The following is a 13,812-nucleotide window of genomic DNA, read 5'->3' on the forward strand; positions in this document are numbered from 1 at the left end:
CACGAAATGTACACTGTCTAACATTTGACCTGTAAGTGTGACCTTGACATTGGGGGTAGCAATTCAATAATTGCGCTCTGCACATCGTCTCATAAAGATTGAAAATTAAGCAATTTAAAAGTTATGGAGCGGACACGACATAAGAAGAAACTAATTTAACATAGTTGTAGTTAAAGTTAAATATATACCAACGATTAACTGATCACTAGTTTGTTTCTAAAACCTGGGAAGACCGTTCAAAGGATGTTGTAAAGCACGCAGTCTTTGTTAGAATTTAGGAAAATGAATAACGAAAAATATGGTTGTACTTATAAAAAACATACAGACAATGTTTTAATATACAACGAAACATGCCTTTACCATTTGTATAGTGAATTTAAGTTACGTAATTTATTTTCTGTAATAGACCAACTGTTTAAAGTAAGTGCACCCTCCTTAAATAAAGATAGAGATAGAAATGCTCGTTACTGTACGGTTGTTACGTGTCTTTTCATTGGTTAATCGTTAATATAATCTGTATACGCGGCTGGTGTCGAATTATGAGAAAATTGTCGTTTTTCTTTCATAAAAGTGATTGTGCTGTATTACAAATTTGTGATAAAAATGTCTCTTTGTGTTATATGGCCATGCATAAACGGTTGTTTACCAATATAACCATCGCACAACGAATCAGGTTATATGAGCTTAAAACCATATATACGGAGCCATATAGCCTGTCAGACATCTTTATTACTTATAATATACATTTATACAGCAATTAATTTAGAAGAAGAGAACGATTTTGAATGAATATGTATCGGATATGATAATTGAAAATGATATAATAATGAAAACAGTATGAAAACAATAATGAAAAAGGGGACAAGAAAAACTCATGCTTTTAAAAAATTTCATATATTAACCCTTAACCAGCTGATTTGTTTAATGTATTTCCCCTACTTTGAATTTGGAACAGTCCAATATCGGTTCCGGCAGGTTAAGGGTTAAGCTAGTTATCCTTAGATACGTATTTTAATCAAAAGTGTTACTAACGGTTCTGCCATCCAATTAATCATTTACCAATAAGGCAAAGAAATTGTCGGCCTTTATCTGCTTCATCTTTTTTTCATTTATTATTTTCCTTTCCCATATTTAACGAAATATTTTAAGTAATTTTTCTTAGCGATAAGCTTAAAGGTCCTTTTACAGAATTGCCTCAACCAGGTGATGTGAATTATTAAATGTCAAGGCAAACAATGTAAGAACTTATATTGCATTTAAACATATATAAAACATTTAAACACAGAACAGCTGCCAAATAGCTGTTCTATGATATAAATTCTAGGATAACTGTACATCGAGTCTATTTTTAAATTTTGTTCTTTAATTGATTGTTTTATTTTATAAAAATGTGAACAATTTAATTCGAATAATGTTACAATTACAAAATTTTCCGAGCGTAAAATACGCATGTCTTTATTATGGAACATTTCTTGAAGTATTTCGAATAAGAAATGTTTTGATTGATATTTTCAATGTACAGTAATCCTTTCAATTTACGAAACAGTAATTTATTTTTAGAAACAATTACGTAACGTTGCGCTCGTGACTTATTCTATTTATATCAACCAATCATTGATTATTATACTCACTATTTATATCCACACCAAGGCAGATCGACCACTCCTGTCTCTTTATAAGCTTATCTTTATCCTTGTCACAGAATTTTAAAAAACGTTTTGCACAACTTCTAGGTTTAATAAACTTTTTAACTAAGCGTCTAAGCGCACTAACTTCTTTACGTTGTAGGAGATCGTCGTTATTACTGTCATAATGTGAAAATTTCCATTCCACAACTTGTTTTTCTAAAGGTTCCATTAGTGGATCCAACTCGTCTGAAATAAAAAGATGACAAATTATATATAATTTAACAAAAAGTATAGTGACAAGTTATGACGTTGATTGTGACGTCACGGATTTGGACTGTTGTTTCACATGTTTTTGACTCTTCTACGCACAGTCCTACTGGTCAAAAGTGAAAAATGCTGAGGTAGATCTTACAATGTTTTTATTTCGTTTGAAGATAGCTTACTAACAAACTCTTTCAACCACGATATTAGGGTTTTAGTATGATATCCAATCTAATTTTTTGCGAAGACGCCGCCATCAGGCCTTGGGTATATGATATAAAGTGATTTCACTGCCGTATTAACACAACTACAAATCCATAATATCACCATATTCCTGTTTTGAATGCAGAAGACTGCTTAAGCCGGCGCTAGGGGGCGTGGAGTCTAAATCAAACCGAGACAGTGACTGAAACATTTTCAAATTTGACGTTGGCTTTCTTTAAGGAAACCATTTTCTCTATTGTATATACATTAATTATACATTGTATTATAATATCTTATGTAAGTCCTACTTGCAAGTCCCTGCCATAGAACTGGGAATGTATGACGCATGTACTGTAAGAAAACAATTATCTATCAATCAGTTATTAGGCTAGACAGTCTTATAAACCTAGATTATAAGAAATAAAAATTTCAAATTCCAAGACTTGAAAATCAAAAGAATTAAACCAAATTCTCATTATGGGGCAAAAAACTGGCCATAACAGCGGCGTGATATTGCAAAGATTACTTTTGCCACAGCATGTTATCTTTCTGCTTTTCAATTATAATGCAGATATTGCATATGGTTTGGTGCAAAGCATTAGTTACGAACGAAATGCTCAACTTTGAATGGGAAATGACATCAAACTTGCAGGAGATGATTTATGTACAAAGCTGTTTTATGGCTAAGTGTATTAAATAACAGCGGTTGAAGACTACCTTAGCTTATCTACCCATTGTACCAAGTGTTTTTCACAAAATGATAGTTTTCACGCAGCGCCGATCTCCATTTTCATTCTCGTAATACAAGGAAGGTAAATGCTTATCATGCAGTAAAACAGTATGGTTTGTATGCGAAAGAAAGCGTTAATGACGATTATGAACATTATTTTCCCCATAACATCCCTATGTTAAAAGACTTTAGAGCTTGGAACACCGACGTAGCAGCAATTTGCTGATAACCGAAAAGTAGGCCGTTCTATAGATACGTGACAGTTTACAGGAAAAGGATCGAAGCTTTGGAGACTTTTCTATTGAAAAGTTAAATACATGTACACATGTAGTATACCCATATAGGGGTTTCCTATTGTGACTACAGAAAACGTGTTTGAAACAAAAGGGAATGAACATCTAAACACTCGATAATCTGGCTACGCCCTTCGTACGCTTTTTCTAACACTCACGTCACCAATTCATTTGAATTGGTTAAATTAATCAATCATTAATGACTTGATGTTCATGAAGTTTAAATTTACCCAATATATAGAAAAGTACATTTTTGGTTAAAAATATTGTTAAATTATTTAAAGGTCGATAGATACCTTTGTTAACAGATTTGTTAGGCCATAATTTCTTTGATTAACTTAAACATGCAAATGTTGCAGAACGTCATATTGTTACATCATTCTGCATACGTCTACACCAACGCAGAAAAAAAGCAAAATGTAAATGTTTACTAACTGAAGTCAGTTTGTTACTTTATGCAAATGAAAACAGTGTGTTAATTCGATAATATGTTTTCTGGAGAAATACTTGTCATATTTAGGGAAGTGCAAGGAAATAGCAGTGTCTGTTAATATAATATTGTGTCTGCTAATATTCAGTTAACAGGTTCCTATGTTTGATTTATGAATGAAAATAAAAATACATCGTTATATATTACAGTATTGACGCATCTGATTTAATGCGCAAGGTAACTTGGACTAAAAAGCAATGTAAAGTACGAGTACATCATTATTTAAAATTTAATTAGTGATATTATGAATTAATTCCATATACACATGAACTATATTTTAATACCACCCTATGTCTTATTGGCTGACGTTTAAACGGTATTCTTTAAAATAATAAAGGCTAAAACGTTATATTAGAATGTATGTACGTTGTAGAATATACGTATCTCAGTATAAATCAAAATAGAAAGAATGCTATTTGAGCGAATGGCGCATGCGCAAAAATCGCTGAATATTTTTCAAAATTGCAGTAAATTATTACATTAGGGAACGTTTTATATTATTTCTCGCAACCCTCTTAGCGTATAACCATATGGCTGTAAAAAACTAGGTGATTGGAATGTTAACTAGTATATTTCTCAATTATTTCAGCTTTCGTACTGTATCATGTATTTCATCGTCACATTTAGTTGGCCAGAACTTATATAGAGGCCGGAGCAAGTCTTCTAATAAATAAGAATATTTAAAAAAATATTATTTATTATTATTATAATAATATATTATAAATACTTACTTGGTCTGGTATTTGGAAAAGCCTTTACGGACCTATTGTATTCTTCAGTAAACACTCTTACTAAATTAGAATTAAACTTTTTCCTTTCATGACTAGAACATCCTGAAAAACAACCGGCAAAAATGTCATTAAGGTAGAAAGATTATTGTGTAAATAAATAAATGCAAAATATTACCACCAACAACAACCGAGAAATACGTAGTTCGTGTAATAAAAATAAACATTTTTTCGCAATTTTTCTATAAATGCGAATTGCTTCGCTATCGAAAATAATAAAAGGAAAAACATAATGAAATTAATATATCTTTGTAGATGATTATGATAGAAATATCCTGAAATTCCATGCAATGCTTATCAAAATTTGTTATGCGTTACTAACGCTTTTAAGTTTTTATACACTTATGTAAACTTCACCCATCATTTGAATACTTATGGATATTCGCGTGTTTTGATAGGTGGTATATTTATTCTTATTTTCTAACGTCGTTTTACATTGTATAACTGATAATATAAAATGTTACATACAGACTTATTAATTAATTTTTGGGAAATATATCATAATATTTTGAAGAAAGCCTCTTATAAGAGTGATAAATTAAGTTTTGTTTTTGCCGCTATAAACGTGGAAATGAACAGAATTTGACAAAAATATACACATGAATTTAAACAAATCAGTCATTTTATAGACGGATCAAGCGCAAAACAAATATATATTCATTTCGAACATCATCACCAAAAGAGCAATGCGAAAAAACCTGTCTTTGCAATTTACGACTCAATGGAAAAATTCTAGACAAATGATTCTAAGTATCACATAAAATGTTTAAATTGACATCTATGGCCATTCTTAGCGTTTATTTGTGGTAGATTTGCAGACGATAATGTTGTTTATCATCCGACATTGCTAGACAATGACGAACGCCAGCATTCGTTTAGGAATATTCGATTTATGAAGCACCTATTTCTGTCCAATATAATTATTTACGTCATTTTTACTGTCACAATATGATATTCTCATGACATCATACATATGAGCAGTGTCACGACAAAATCACATAGCCGATGTTTCTATATAAATACTAAATATGCGTGTTTTTCGTGCTATATAGATTAATGACGAAATGAAAATTTCTGTTTTTAGCAACACGGATGCAATACGGCCTTCACGAAGGGTTGAGTTAATTCAGATATATTTGACAATAAATAATAACTATTAAGCGTGTGTATAAAAACAAAACGTACTTTTCGATTTATTTTTTTCGGGTTTTGGGGGTTTCTTACGACCAGGTTTTCCTCCGTTATCTGGAAGTTTTGGCGGTTTGGGCGGCCGTGGATTTCTTTTCTGTTTATCTGAAACAAAGCATTATAAATGATGTATTTTACTTTAACATACATTAATATAAAACAGAGAAAAACAACCCGCAACGCCCATCCTCACCCCCGCACCCCACCAACCCAAATAAAACGACTAAAACACAAAACAAAAGATGTATGTGAACATATTTTATATATTTTATATGAAATAAGTTTAAAATAACTTTTTGCTTAATAACAACTAAAATGTCTTTTAATCTGTTAATTTTAGAGGCCAATTGAGTCTTAGAAATGCTATCATTGTTTCACAAAAACTTTTTTTTTTGTATCTTGTTACAGTTTATAAAAACATTTTCATTTGTCATATGCATAAACTATCCTTTACTGGCTTTGTTATGTTTGCAGTTGATATAATTATAGTGAATTAGTGTTTTGTATGGAAGTCAAAATACCACTTTGTTTACAATAATTTTTTATTACTACCTTTAAGACACTTTATTGCGTGTTCAGTGCATCTTCTTCAGTTGTTAAATCATCTAATATGCTCTTAATCCATTATCAAAACATTATTAAACACATGTTTGACATTTCTAAAGAATTAAAAATATGTATACAGATTTATGATTTCTGTGCCTTTAATCTAAATGCAACAAAACAATTTAAAAGTTTAAACAAAATCAACTGAAGCTTGATTCAATAAAAAAAATAAAATAAAATATCCGACCATTAATTTTTTAAACAGGTGTTTATTAAGTAATGACTGTGAAATAACTTCATGCAACTCATACAAATCATTTTCGAGTCTAATGCCAGGAACCATTACTGGCTTCATATGACAAAACATGATCTTGATTAAAAGTAGGGCTCGAACCCACGAACCCAGAGTTGAAAGAAGGTTACCTTTACAGTTAGGTCTATCATCTTTAGTAGACGTTCTCGGGAAAGGTTTCCCGTCGGATTCTACACACCAGCAGAAACCGGAAGCGCTATGACACTGAACTTCCGCATAAGTACCGTCTGCATTGCACTCTGGGATAAATACATTTTTGACGTCACCTTTGCTGACGGACGTCATGGCCTCCTCTCTTTCTTGAAAACATTTCGTCATAGGGACATCTTCATCTGAAAGAATAACGATCATTTCATACTAAAATTGGCGTAAAATATTGTTTTCTTTTCAGATAAAAGATGGTCTTCAAATGGAACAGATTTTCATCATTTGTATAAATGTTCTGTTTTCAGAAGATTATGATCCTTGTAGACGGTGTCTAAGTTTTCTTATCACATTTACTTTAATCAAAAGTTGATATTATATTTTTAAGTTTCTTAAAGTTTCTTCAATTATGAAGTAGACAAGAGTATAATAACTTTATAATTGTAAGACCGAAAGACATATGCTATACCTGTTTTTGTTCCGAATAAAAAACTATTAAAACATTTGTAATTTGTATCTTATTCCATAAAAATGCAGCCATGACAAGATCTCACAAATCACTTACAGTGCATTTATCCCTAAATTCATACATATTAAACACATGAGCCGCGTCACGACAAAACCAACATAATGGGTTTGCGACCAGCATGGATCCAGACAAGCCTGCGCATCCTCGCAGTCTGATCAGGATCCGTGCTGTTTGCTTACAGACCCTATAACAAGTAAAGAAACTGATAGCGAACAGCATGGATCCTGATCAGACTTCGCGGATGTTTGCTGGTCGCAAACCCATTATGATGGTTTTGTCGTGACGCGGCTCACATTATAATTACATGTTTATTGCAATTACATATAGAGCCTTCAATGAGTTTCGTATTTATACATATAAAATAATATGTGCGTTAATATAAGTTATATAAAACATAGAGCGTTAGATGACTTTTGTATAATAAAATTAATTTTGCATGAAAATTACATCAAATTTTGCTTTTACATTTATTGACTTCAGTGATGTTTTTATTTATTTACACATGTTCAATACAATGCATTTTGCATTTGCACTTTACAATACTAGTATTATTAGCATTAGTATTATTATTATTACTAAAATTAGATTTACGATATTCAATCACAATAACAACTTTAATATAAATAATAAAAAATGATAATATTAAAGTTTTGCATTTACACAATTAAAAATCCACGCATTTTGCTTCTATGATTCTCTATTGCAATGAGCTTGACATAGGTACATTAGGAATTACAGAGTGTCTGGAGTTATGCATTTAAAATACAAAACATCTCGCATTCACACATATTTTATAAAATGTCAATACATGTCAATTTTGTATGTATAAATGTAATAAAGACTGTATTATTTTTATTATTATAAATAATAATAACAATAATAGTAATAATTGTAATAATAATAATAATAGTAAAATGACAGAAGTAATGATAAAACAACGGTAGTTATAAATTAATGGTGATAATAAAAAATTAATAATAAGATTTACAGATACCTAATACCGCAATAATAATTTAGGATAAACTATTTACAATTATAATTGTCAAAGCATGAACGCTGTGAAAAAAGTATTCTATGTTAGTTTAGCTGTGCCAATTTTTATTTCTTCTTCATTTATTGCATGCATACGTGTACTTGAAATAGTTTAAATAAAGGGTTTGACAAGTTAAAGTACTTCTGGTTTTTCGTGTTTGTATCAAAGTAAAGTGCATTATCATTAAACTTCATAAAAATAAGATATAAAAATGTCATAGTCATAGAATTACATACGCCATCTTTGTGAATTTTCTCCTGTGAAATTTTATGTGAGGAAATAAGGAGAAAAAAACATTGTTTATATTATTGAGAACTATGAATATGACGCAATAGATAGGTGTTGAATGCAGTAAACGCTACCAAAATATAATAACGCGGTGCTTTTCTATTGTTAAAATTTTACGACAATGCCCATATTTTACGACAACCCCAAAACGCTTGGTATCCACAATTTTTTTCCGTACGGCCATTATATCATTTTTGAAACACCTGTGCCGGTTTTTTCTCCAAACACCTGACTAATCCATTGAACACGCTACATAGCAAATCAAAGTAATCTCTTATGTTACCCACTCACACATACTTGAGTCTTATTTGTTCATCATTGTAGGTGGTGTCAGCAGACCTGATTACACCGTGCAGGTGTTGCTGAAATGTTAACGGGGTTATTTAGCCGGTAGACTTTTCAGAAGTGCGATTGTAATAAATTTAATTTACTGAATAATTTTAAAGTTCGACAGTTTATTTATCTTTAAAGTCATGATCTGTGCGAAATTGGGCGTTTTTTGCCTCTTGTACGTGCTAAACCTTGCCTCAAATCGATTCCCGTATTAATGTCGGTACGTGCATATGAATAATTTCACATGTTATAAATTAAATTGATTGTATAAAAAGTAACATTTTTATTAATAAGATGTAATATGTATCAGTAATCATATAAAAGGATCAGCATTAAAATATTGGTTATTATGTATAAAAAATTGTCTTTAAACTTATTACTTTAAATGTCAGTCTTCTTGTAAAATTAATCTGAGAGACAGAGAAATAATATGGTATTATAGCAACGATGTGTGCATCGTTGTCAGTGTAACCATGGCTCTAAGTTGGGAACAACAAATGCTTCCGCATGAATAAGAGAAAATAATATAAAAATACAACTGCAACGATTCGTCCCTTTCGCTTTTTAGATATTTTGTTAAAGAAAAATCAAATGCCCTAAGTTAAGCATACATTTCCCATGGGAAAAGACGGAATCTCTTTTCCTTTTGGGAAAAAACAGCACCAATCCCTGCCCACGCTACCGTCTACTCTATAGATGTTTTAGTGTTTTAGAAGTATATTTATATAATTATATAAATATAAAGCACCTAATGCCAATAGCTAGTGATCTCTTTTTCACAAAAAAGGTACAAAAAAGTACCAGAAATGTTGGGTACTTGAAACGAAGAATTAAGTAATCTACTTTTGCAATCCATTAAAAAATACTAATGGGAAATTTTATTTTATGGTTATATCGATTAACAAATAAAAACACGAATTTCATAGACAAAATTTATAGTTTTGCGTACAAAATCCCCTCTTTTCAGAAACCTGTAGACTTATCTACAACAGAGTTGGAACTGTTAAAATTCTTATCATGTTAAATGATTATTTCTGTTTTTTCTTTCGCTAGAAATATATACGCGTAGGCATGTAAACAAAATGTTTTTTCTTTGCTTTTCAAGTATGCTGGCATGTTTTAAGAACGTTTTACATCAGACAATCTTAAGATTTGCGCACTGCAAGAAATTAATCTAAAATTCTACAAACAATTATTATGCACTTTCAGAGATAAGGGCTACAATAAAAAGAGGTGTTTACACTTAACTCAATAAACGCTTTAAAAAATGAATAGATAAATAATAATAAAATAACCCCATGAACCACCAATCTCTCCTCCCAACAAAAAATATATTTCTGTGTCAGACGAAATGACTTTCATACCTTTTTTAGTTTCTGAAAATTGCCACACTTAACCGCCGAGTATCATAACGATTAAGTTTGGGAAAGGAATGTTCTGCATTTATTAATTACCCGATTCAAACAAGGTAGATTTCTTTTATCAAACGTTTAACACATTACCTTTTTTTAAAATAAATAGTATTGTCAGGTGTTCACACTAGAAGGCACTCCATAAATACAAATTAAAATTACTACATACTAACTAGCTGCCATTACTTTATTTACTTTAGATAAGAACGGTTTAATTGATTAGCATTAAGAATAACAGTTTAGCTAAAATAGATGGCCGTAAACTTAAGCCGTTTTGTGCACATAGCTTTAGAGACGATAACGATAGATCGACAGCAGAAGTCGCAAATATCTAAATCAAAGTCTCCAAGACGCATTAGCTTTTGATGGATTGTCCCCACCCACAGGAAAATAAACATCGCAATTGCTGTTACTAGGCATTTGGTATGCATTGAAGCACGCGCGTGCATTGCAAGCCGTGTATCTTGATCAAAACATGCAAGACATGCGACGGGAAATTATCAGACATTCTACACCTAATCTTAAGTATCTTGCACGAGAATCTTGGGAATGTGCTAACACACGAGTGACATGTGCATCGCTTGTCTCGTGAACGTGGAAACAGATTATACGAATTAAGGGAATTATACCTACAGAAATTCGTGTGATTTATTGTTCCTCAAAATAACACCTTATCTCTGAATGCGATAATCTGCCTGAAACTCGTGTAAGTTCGTGCACGTGCCACTACTACTCAACACTGAGCTAACATACACACCAATAATACAGAAAGATTAAGTTGATAAATATGAATAACGTTTGTAAATACATTTTAGTGAATGCAAAGAACTAACAGATAAAAATCTACACGAAATGGCAATTTGCAACACATAGAAATTGTTATGACCTAATGTGCGGCAATTTTTCGTTCTTTTCGCAACTGTTTCATGTTTCAAAAGCAACGCAAAACACTTTGGCATAAAGAGATGGTTCTTTTTTTGGGCCTAAAAAGATAATTTGTTTTCCGCCACAAAAAAGAAACAACAAAGACTTTAAGGAATATATCTGTCCCTTTGACAGTTGAAAAAACATCTGACAGTTTCCGTACTTAAGTATTTTTCATTTAATTAAATAATTAACAATAATTAACTTTTCTCGTCTATTTAAAGAATTCTCCATGACAGCTAGACGTGTCATAAATGTCATATCATAATATCATGACGGGGATCTTACAATCCCATCAAAGCATGTTACGCTCCTTGGGGGAAAAAATCCTTACAAAAAACTTGAGGTTTAATTTTGTATAATTTCGCCGTATTTCGCATTATTCCCCGTATTTCACATATATTTACATAATTATTATATAAAACTTCACTAAAATAAACAATACCACTCTTTTCATTGACGTGCAAATGAAATATAATTTTTTAGGATAGATATATAATAAATATAAATATAATATTTGCAGAGGAAAAAATGACTCATAAATTTACTTGTTTTGCTAATAATTTCTTTTAATAAATGAGAAACTGCTCCTAGTTTCACATTAATTAATTTTCCTATTGTTTTCGCCATTATTACGAGTGCAAATGCATTTAGCATAGATATTTATTATTTACCTCAATGAGTTCATATCAATAAGTATTGTTGTTTTATTAAGATAGTTAACAAACTAGTTTTTTTTTCAATTAACAAGATTCAAGAATATTTATTAGTTTTAGTATTGTCAATTATCCAGATGTAGAAACAGTGTTTTATTATTGCGCAGATTATCAATTTCATGATGATGATTGCTAATCATTTGCATGTGATAGTAACATAAACACAACGATATACAGTCATGAAAACTGTTCTAAAAGCAACACTTTGTTATCTCACATCGGAATAAATTGTACGCTCTTACACCATTTCAAGTAAAATATATACCATTTCAGTTTAACAATATATACCATTTACCAATTAAACAATTAAACTTTATCAACCATTTTAATTAAATTATATACAACTTAAGTTCAAATACATACCATTTTAATAAAATTGTTATATACCATTTCAGTTTAACTATATACCATTTCAATTAAATCATTTAAACTTACATGTACCATTTTAGGCTATATTTTAGGCTATATACCATTTAAACTAAACTATATACCATTTTAATTATTATTTTAATCAAACTATATTTTCCATTTCTATAAAACCATTTTATACTTGGACTACAATTACTATTTCATATCATTTAAGTTGAACTATAAGTATATGTACCGTTTCAATTAAACTACATACTATTTCTATTAAATTGTATAATATTTCAATAATACAATTTTTACCATTTCTGTTGCCTATATACCATTGTGATTTAGCAACAGGTGATGATCAAACAGGTTTCATTTTAATTAAACTAAATGTGTTTACCATCTCAATTAAATTATTTAACCATCTTAATTGCACTATTTACCCTTCAACTGGACTTTATACTGTTTATAAATCAATTTGTATTAAAAGTAAGTTAAACGTCTATGATTATATAAATTTTCAAATATCAACGGTCATAATTGTCCATATCCCACATGTGTTGTTGTATATGCAAACATATCGTGCAAATGTATAAACATATAATTATCCGAAATATATCGTCACCTGAGTGCAATAACGGGTTAACTCTTATTGAATTTTAATAGGAATTAACCCATTATTGCACTCAAGTGACGACAAAACCAGTTCATACCTGCATGTCAGCCCGCATAGCTCAATCGGTTAGAGTGCGAGACTTGTGGGTTCGATTCTCGGGTTGGCCAACTAGACTTTAAATAAAGGTCCCGTGTATGAGTACTTAAACACTTGGCATTTTAAAGAAGCAAAATAAACAAAAGAAAAATCAAAACAGCAATTTATTGTTTCGATGCATTGGCAATGGTATATCTATAATATACATGTATATTATATTTTTTTGTTTCAAACAACGAGAAAGACAAGGGACTAGTTAGTCGCTTGTTCTTATATTCGAGTGTGTACCGTATTTCTCGGAAAATACTATGAAAAATGGCTATACTCGAATGCTTTCGACAATAATAATTCAGGTTGTGTTTTTAATTTTTTATATACTGTGGGTAGCTTGTATAGTCGCGGCTACTCTGCACCTTATCTCGTTAAAATCAGTTGAGTACACAAAGTTTGAAAAAAATGTGCGTGTTCCTTACGTGGTGTAACTACTTTCAATCCGTATTAATTCCGAGGTTATTATAGATAATAGCCGTGACGTTCCGATTTATCGCCACACGATATACTTGAAAAGTCCGGTGCTATTTAAAAATTGACAGTTAGCTTTTAATTTAGTATTAAAGTACTATAAACATACTTTTTAGCGTTTCTTAAAAATGCTTTTGATTTTTTAGTTTTCTGTTTTAATTTCATAAAGTGGCTGATCGGTCGTTTCCATCTTTTGCGTCTGTTAATTTTTAGAAATTTAATTGTGATAGTTATTTAGTATTTTGTTTAAAAGTCAAATACAACTTTGTTGACATTTTTGGTTAATAATTTTACATTCACCGCTTCAAGTCATAAGCGGCTGCATGCTTTAAAATAGTTATTTAAACGTTATAAAACCCGTGTTCGCTCTGGTAAAAAGAAACTCGCTTCTGAGACATAATGTG

At 30.8% G+C, this 13,812-nt stretch overlaps 1 protein-coding gene across 14 annotated transcripts in view; it reads right to left on the minus strand.

Moving 5' to 3' along the window:
- LOC132722762 (SPARC-related modular calcium-binding protein 1-like) overlaps window positions 1-13,812 on the minus strand; it is a 48,036-nt gene that overhangs the window by 13,863 nt on the left and 20,361 nt on the right. For all 14 annotated transcript variants that reach the window (XM_060707309.1, XM_060707313.1, XM_060707315.1 and 11 more), the window contains exons 3-6: window positions 6,552-6,773; window positions 5,580-5,687; window positions 4,338-4,439; window positions 1,632-1,874 (exon numbers count right to left, since the gene is read on the minus strand). In XM_060707309.1, the coding sequence (XP_060563292.1) occupies window positions 1,632-1,874; window positions 4,338-4,439; window positions 5,580-5,687; window positions 6,552-6,773 (675 nt within the window). The remainder of the gene's footprint in view (window positions 1-1,631; window positions 1,875-4,337; window positions 4,440-5,579; window positions 5,688-6,551; window positions 6,774-13,812) is intronic.

The sequence above is a fragment of the Ruditapes philippinarum genome, unplaced genomic scaffold, assembly GCF_026571515.1.
Source record: "Ruditapes philippinarum isolate M1 unplaced genomic scaffold, ASM2657151v2 ctg2209_1_1_1_1, whole genome shotgun sequence".
In the NCBI taxonomy this organism is placed as follows: domain Eukaryota; kingdom Metazoa; phylum Mollusca; class Bivalvia; order Venerida; family Veneridae; genus Ruditapes; species Ruditapes philippinarum.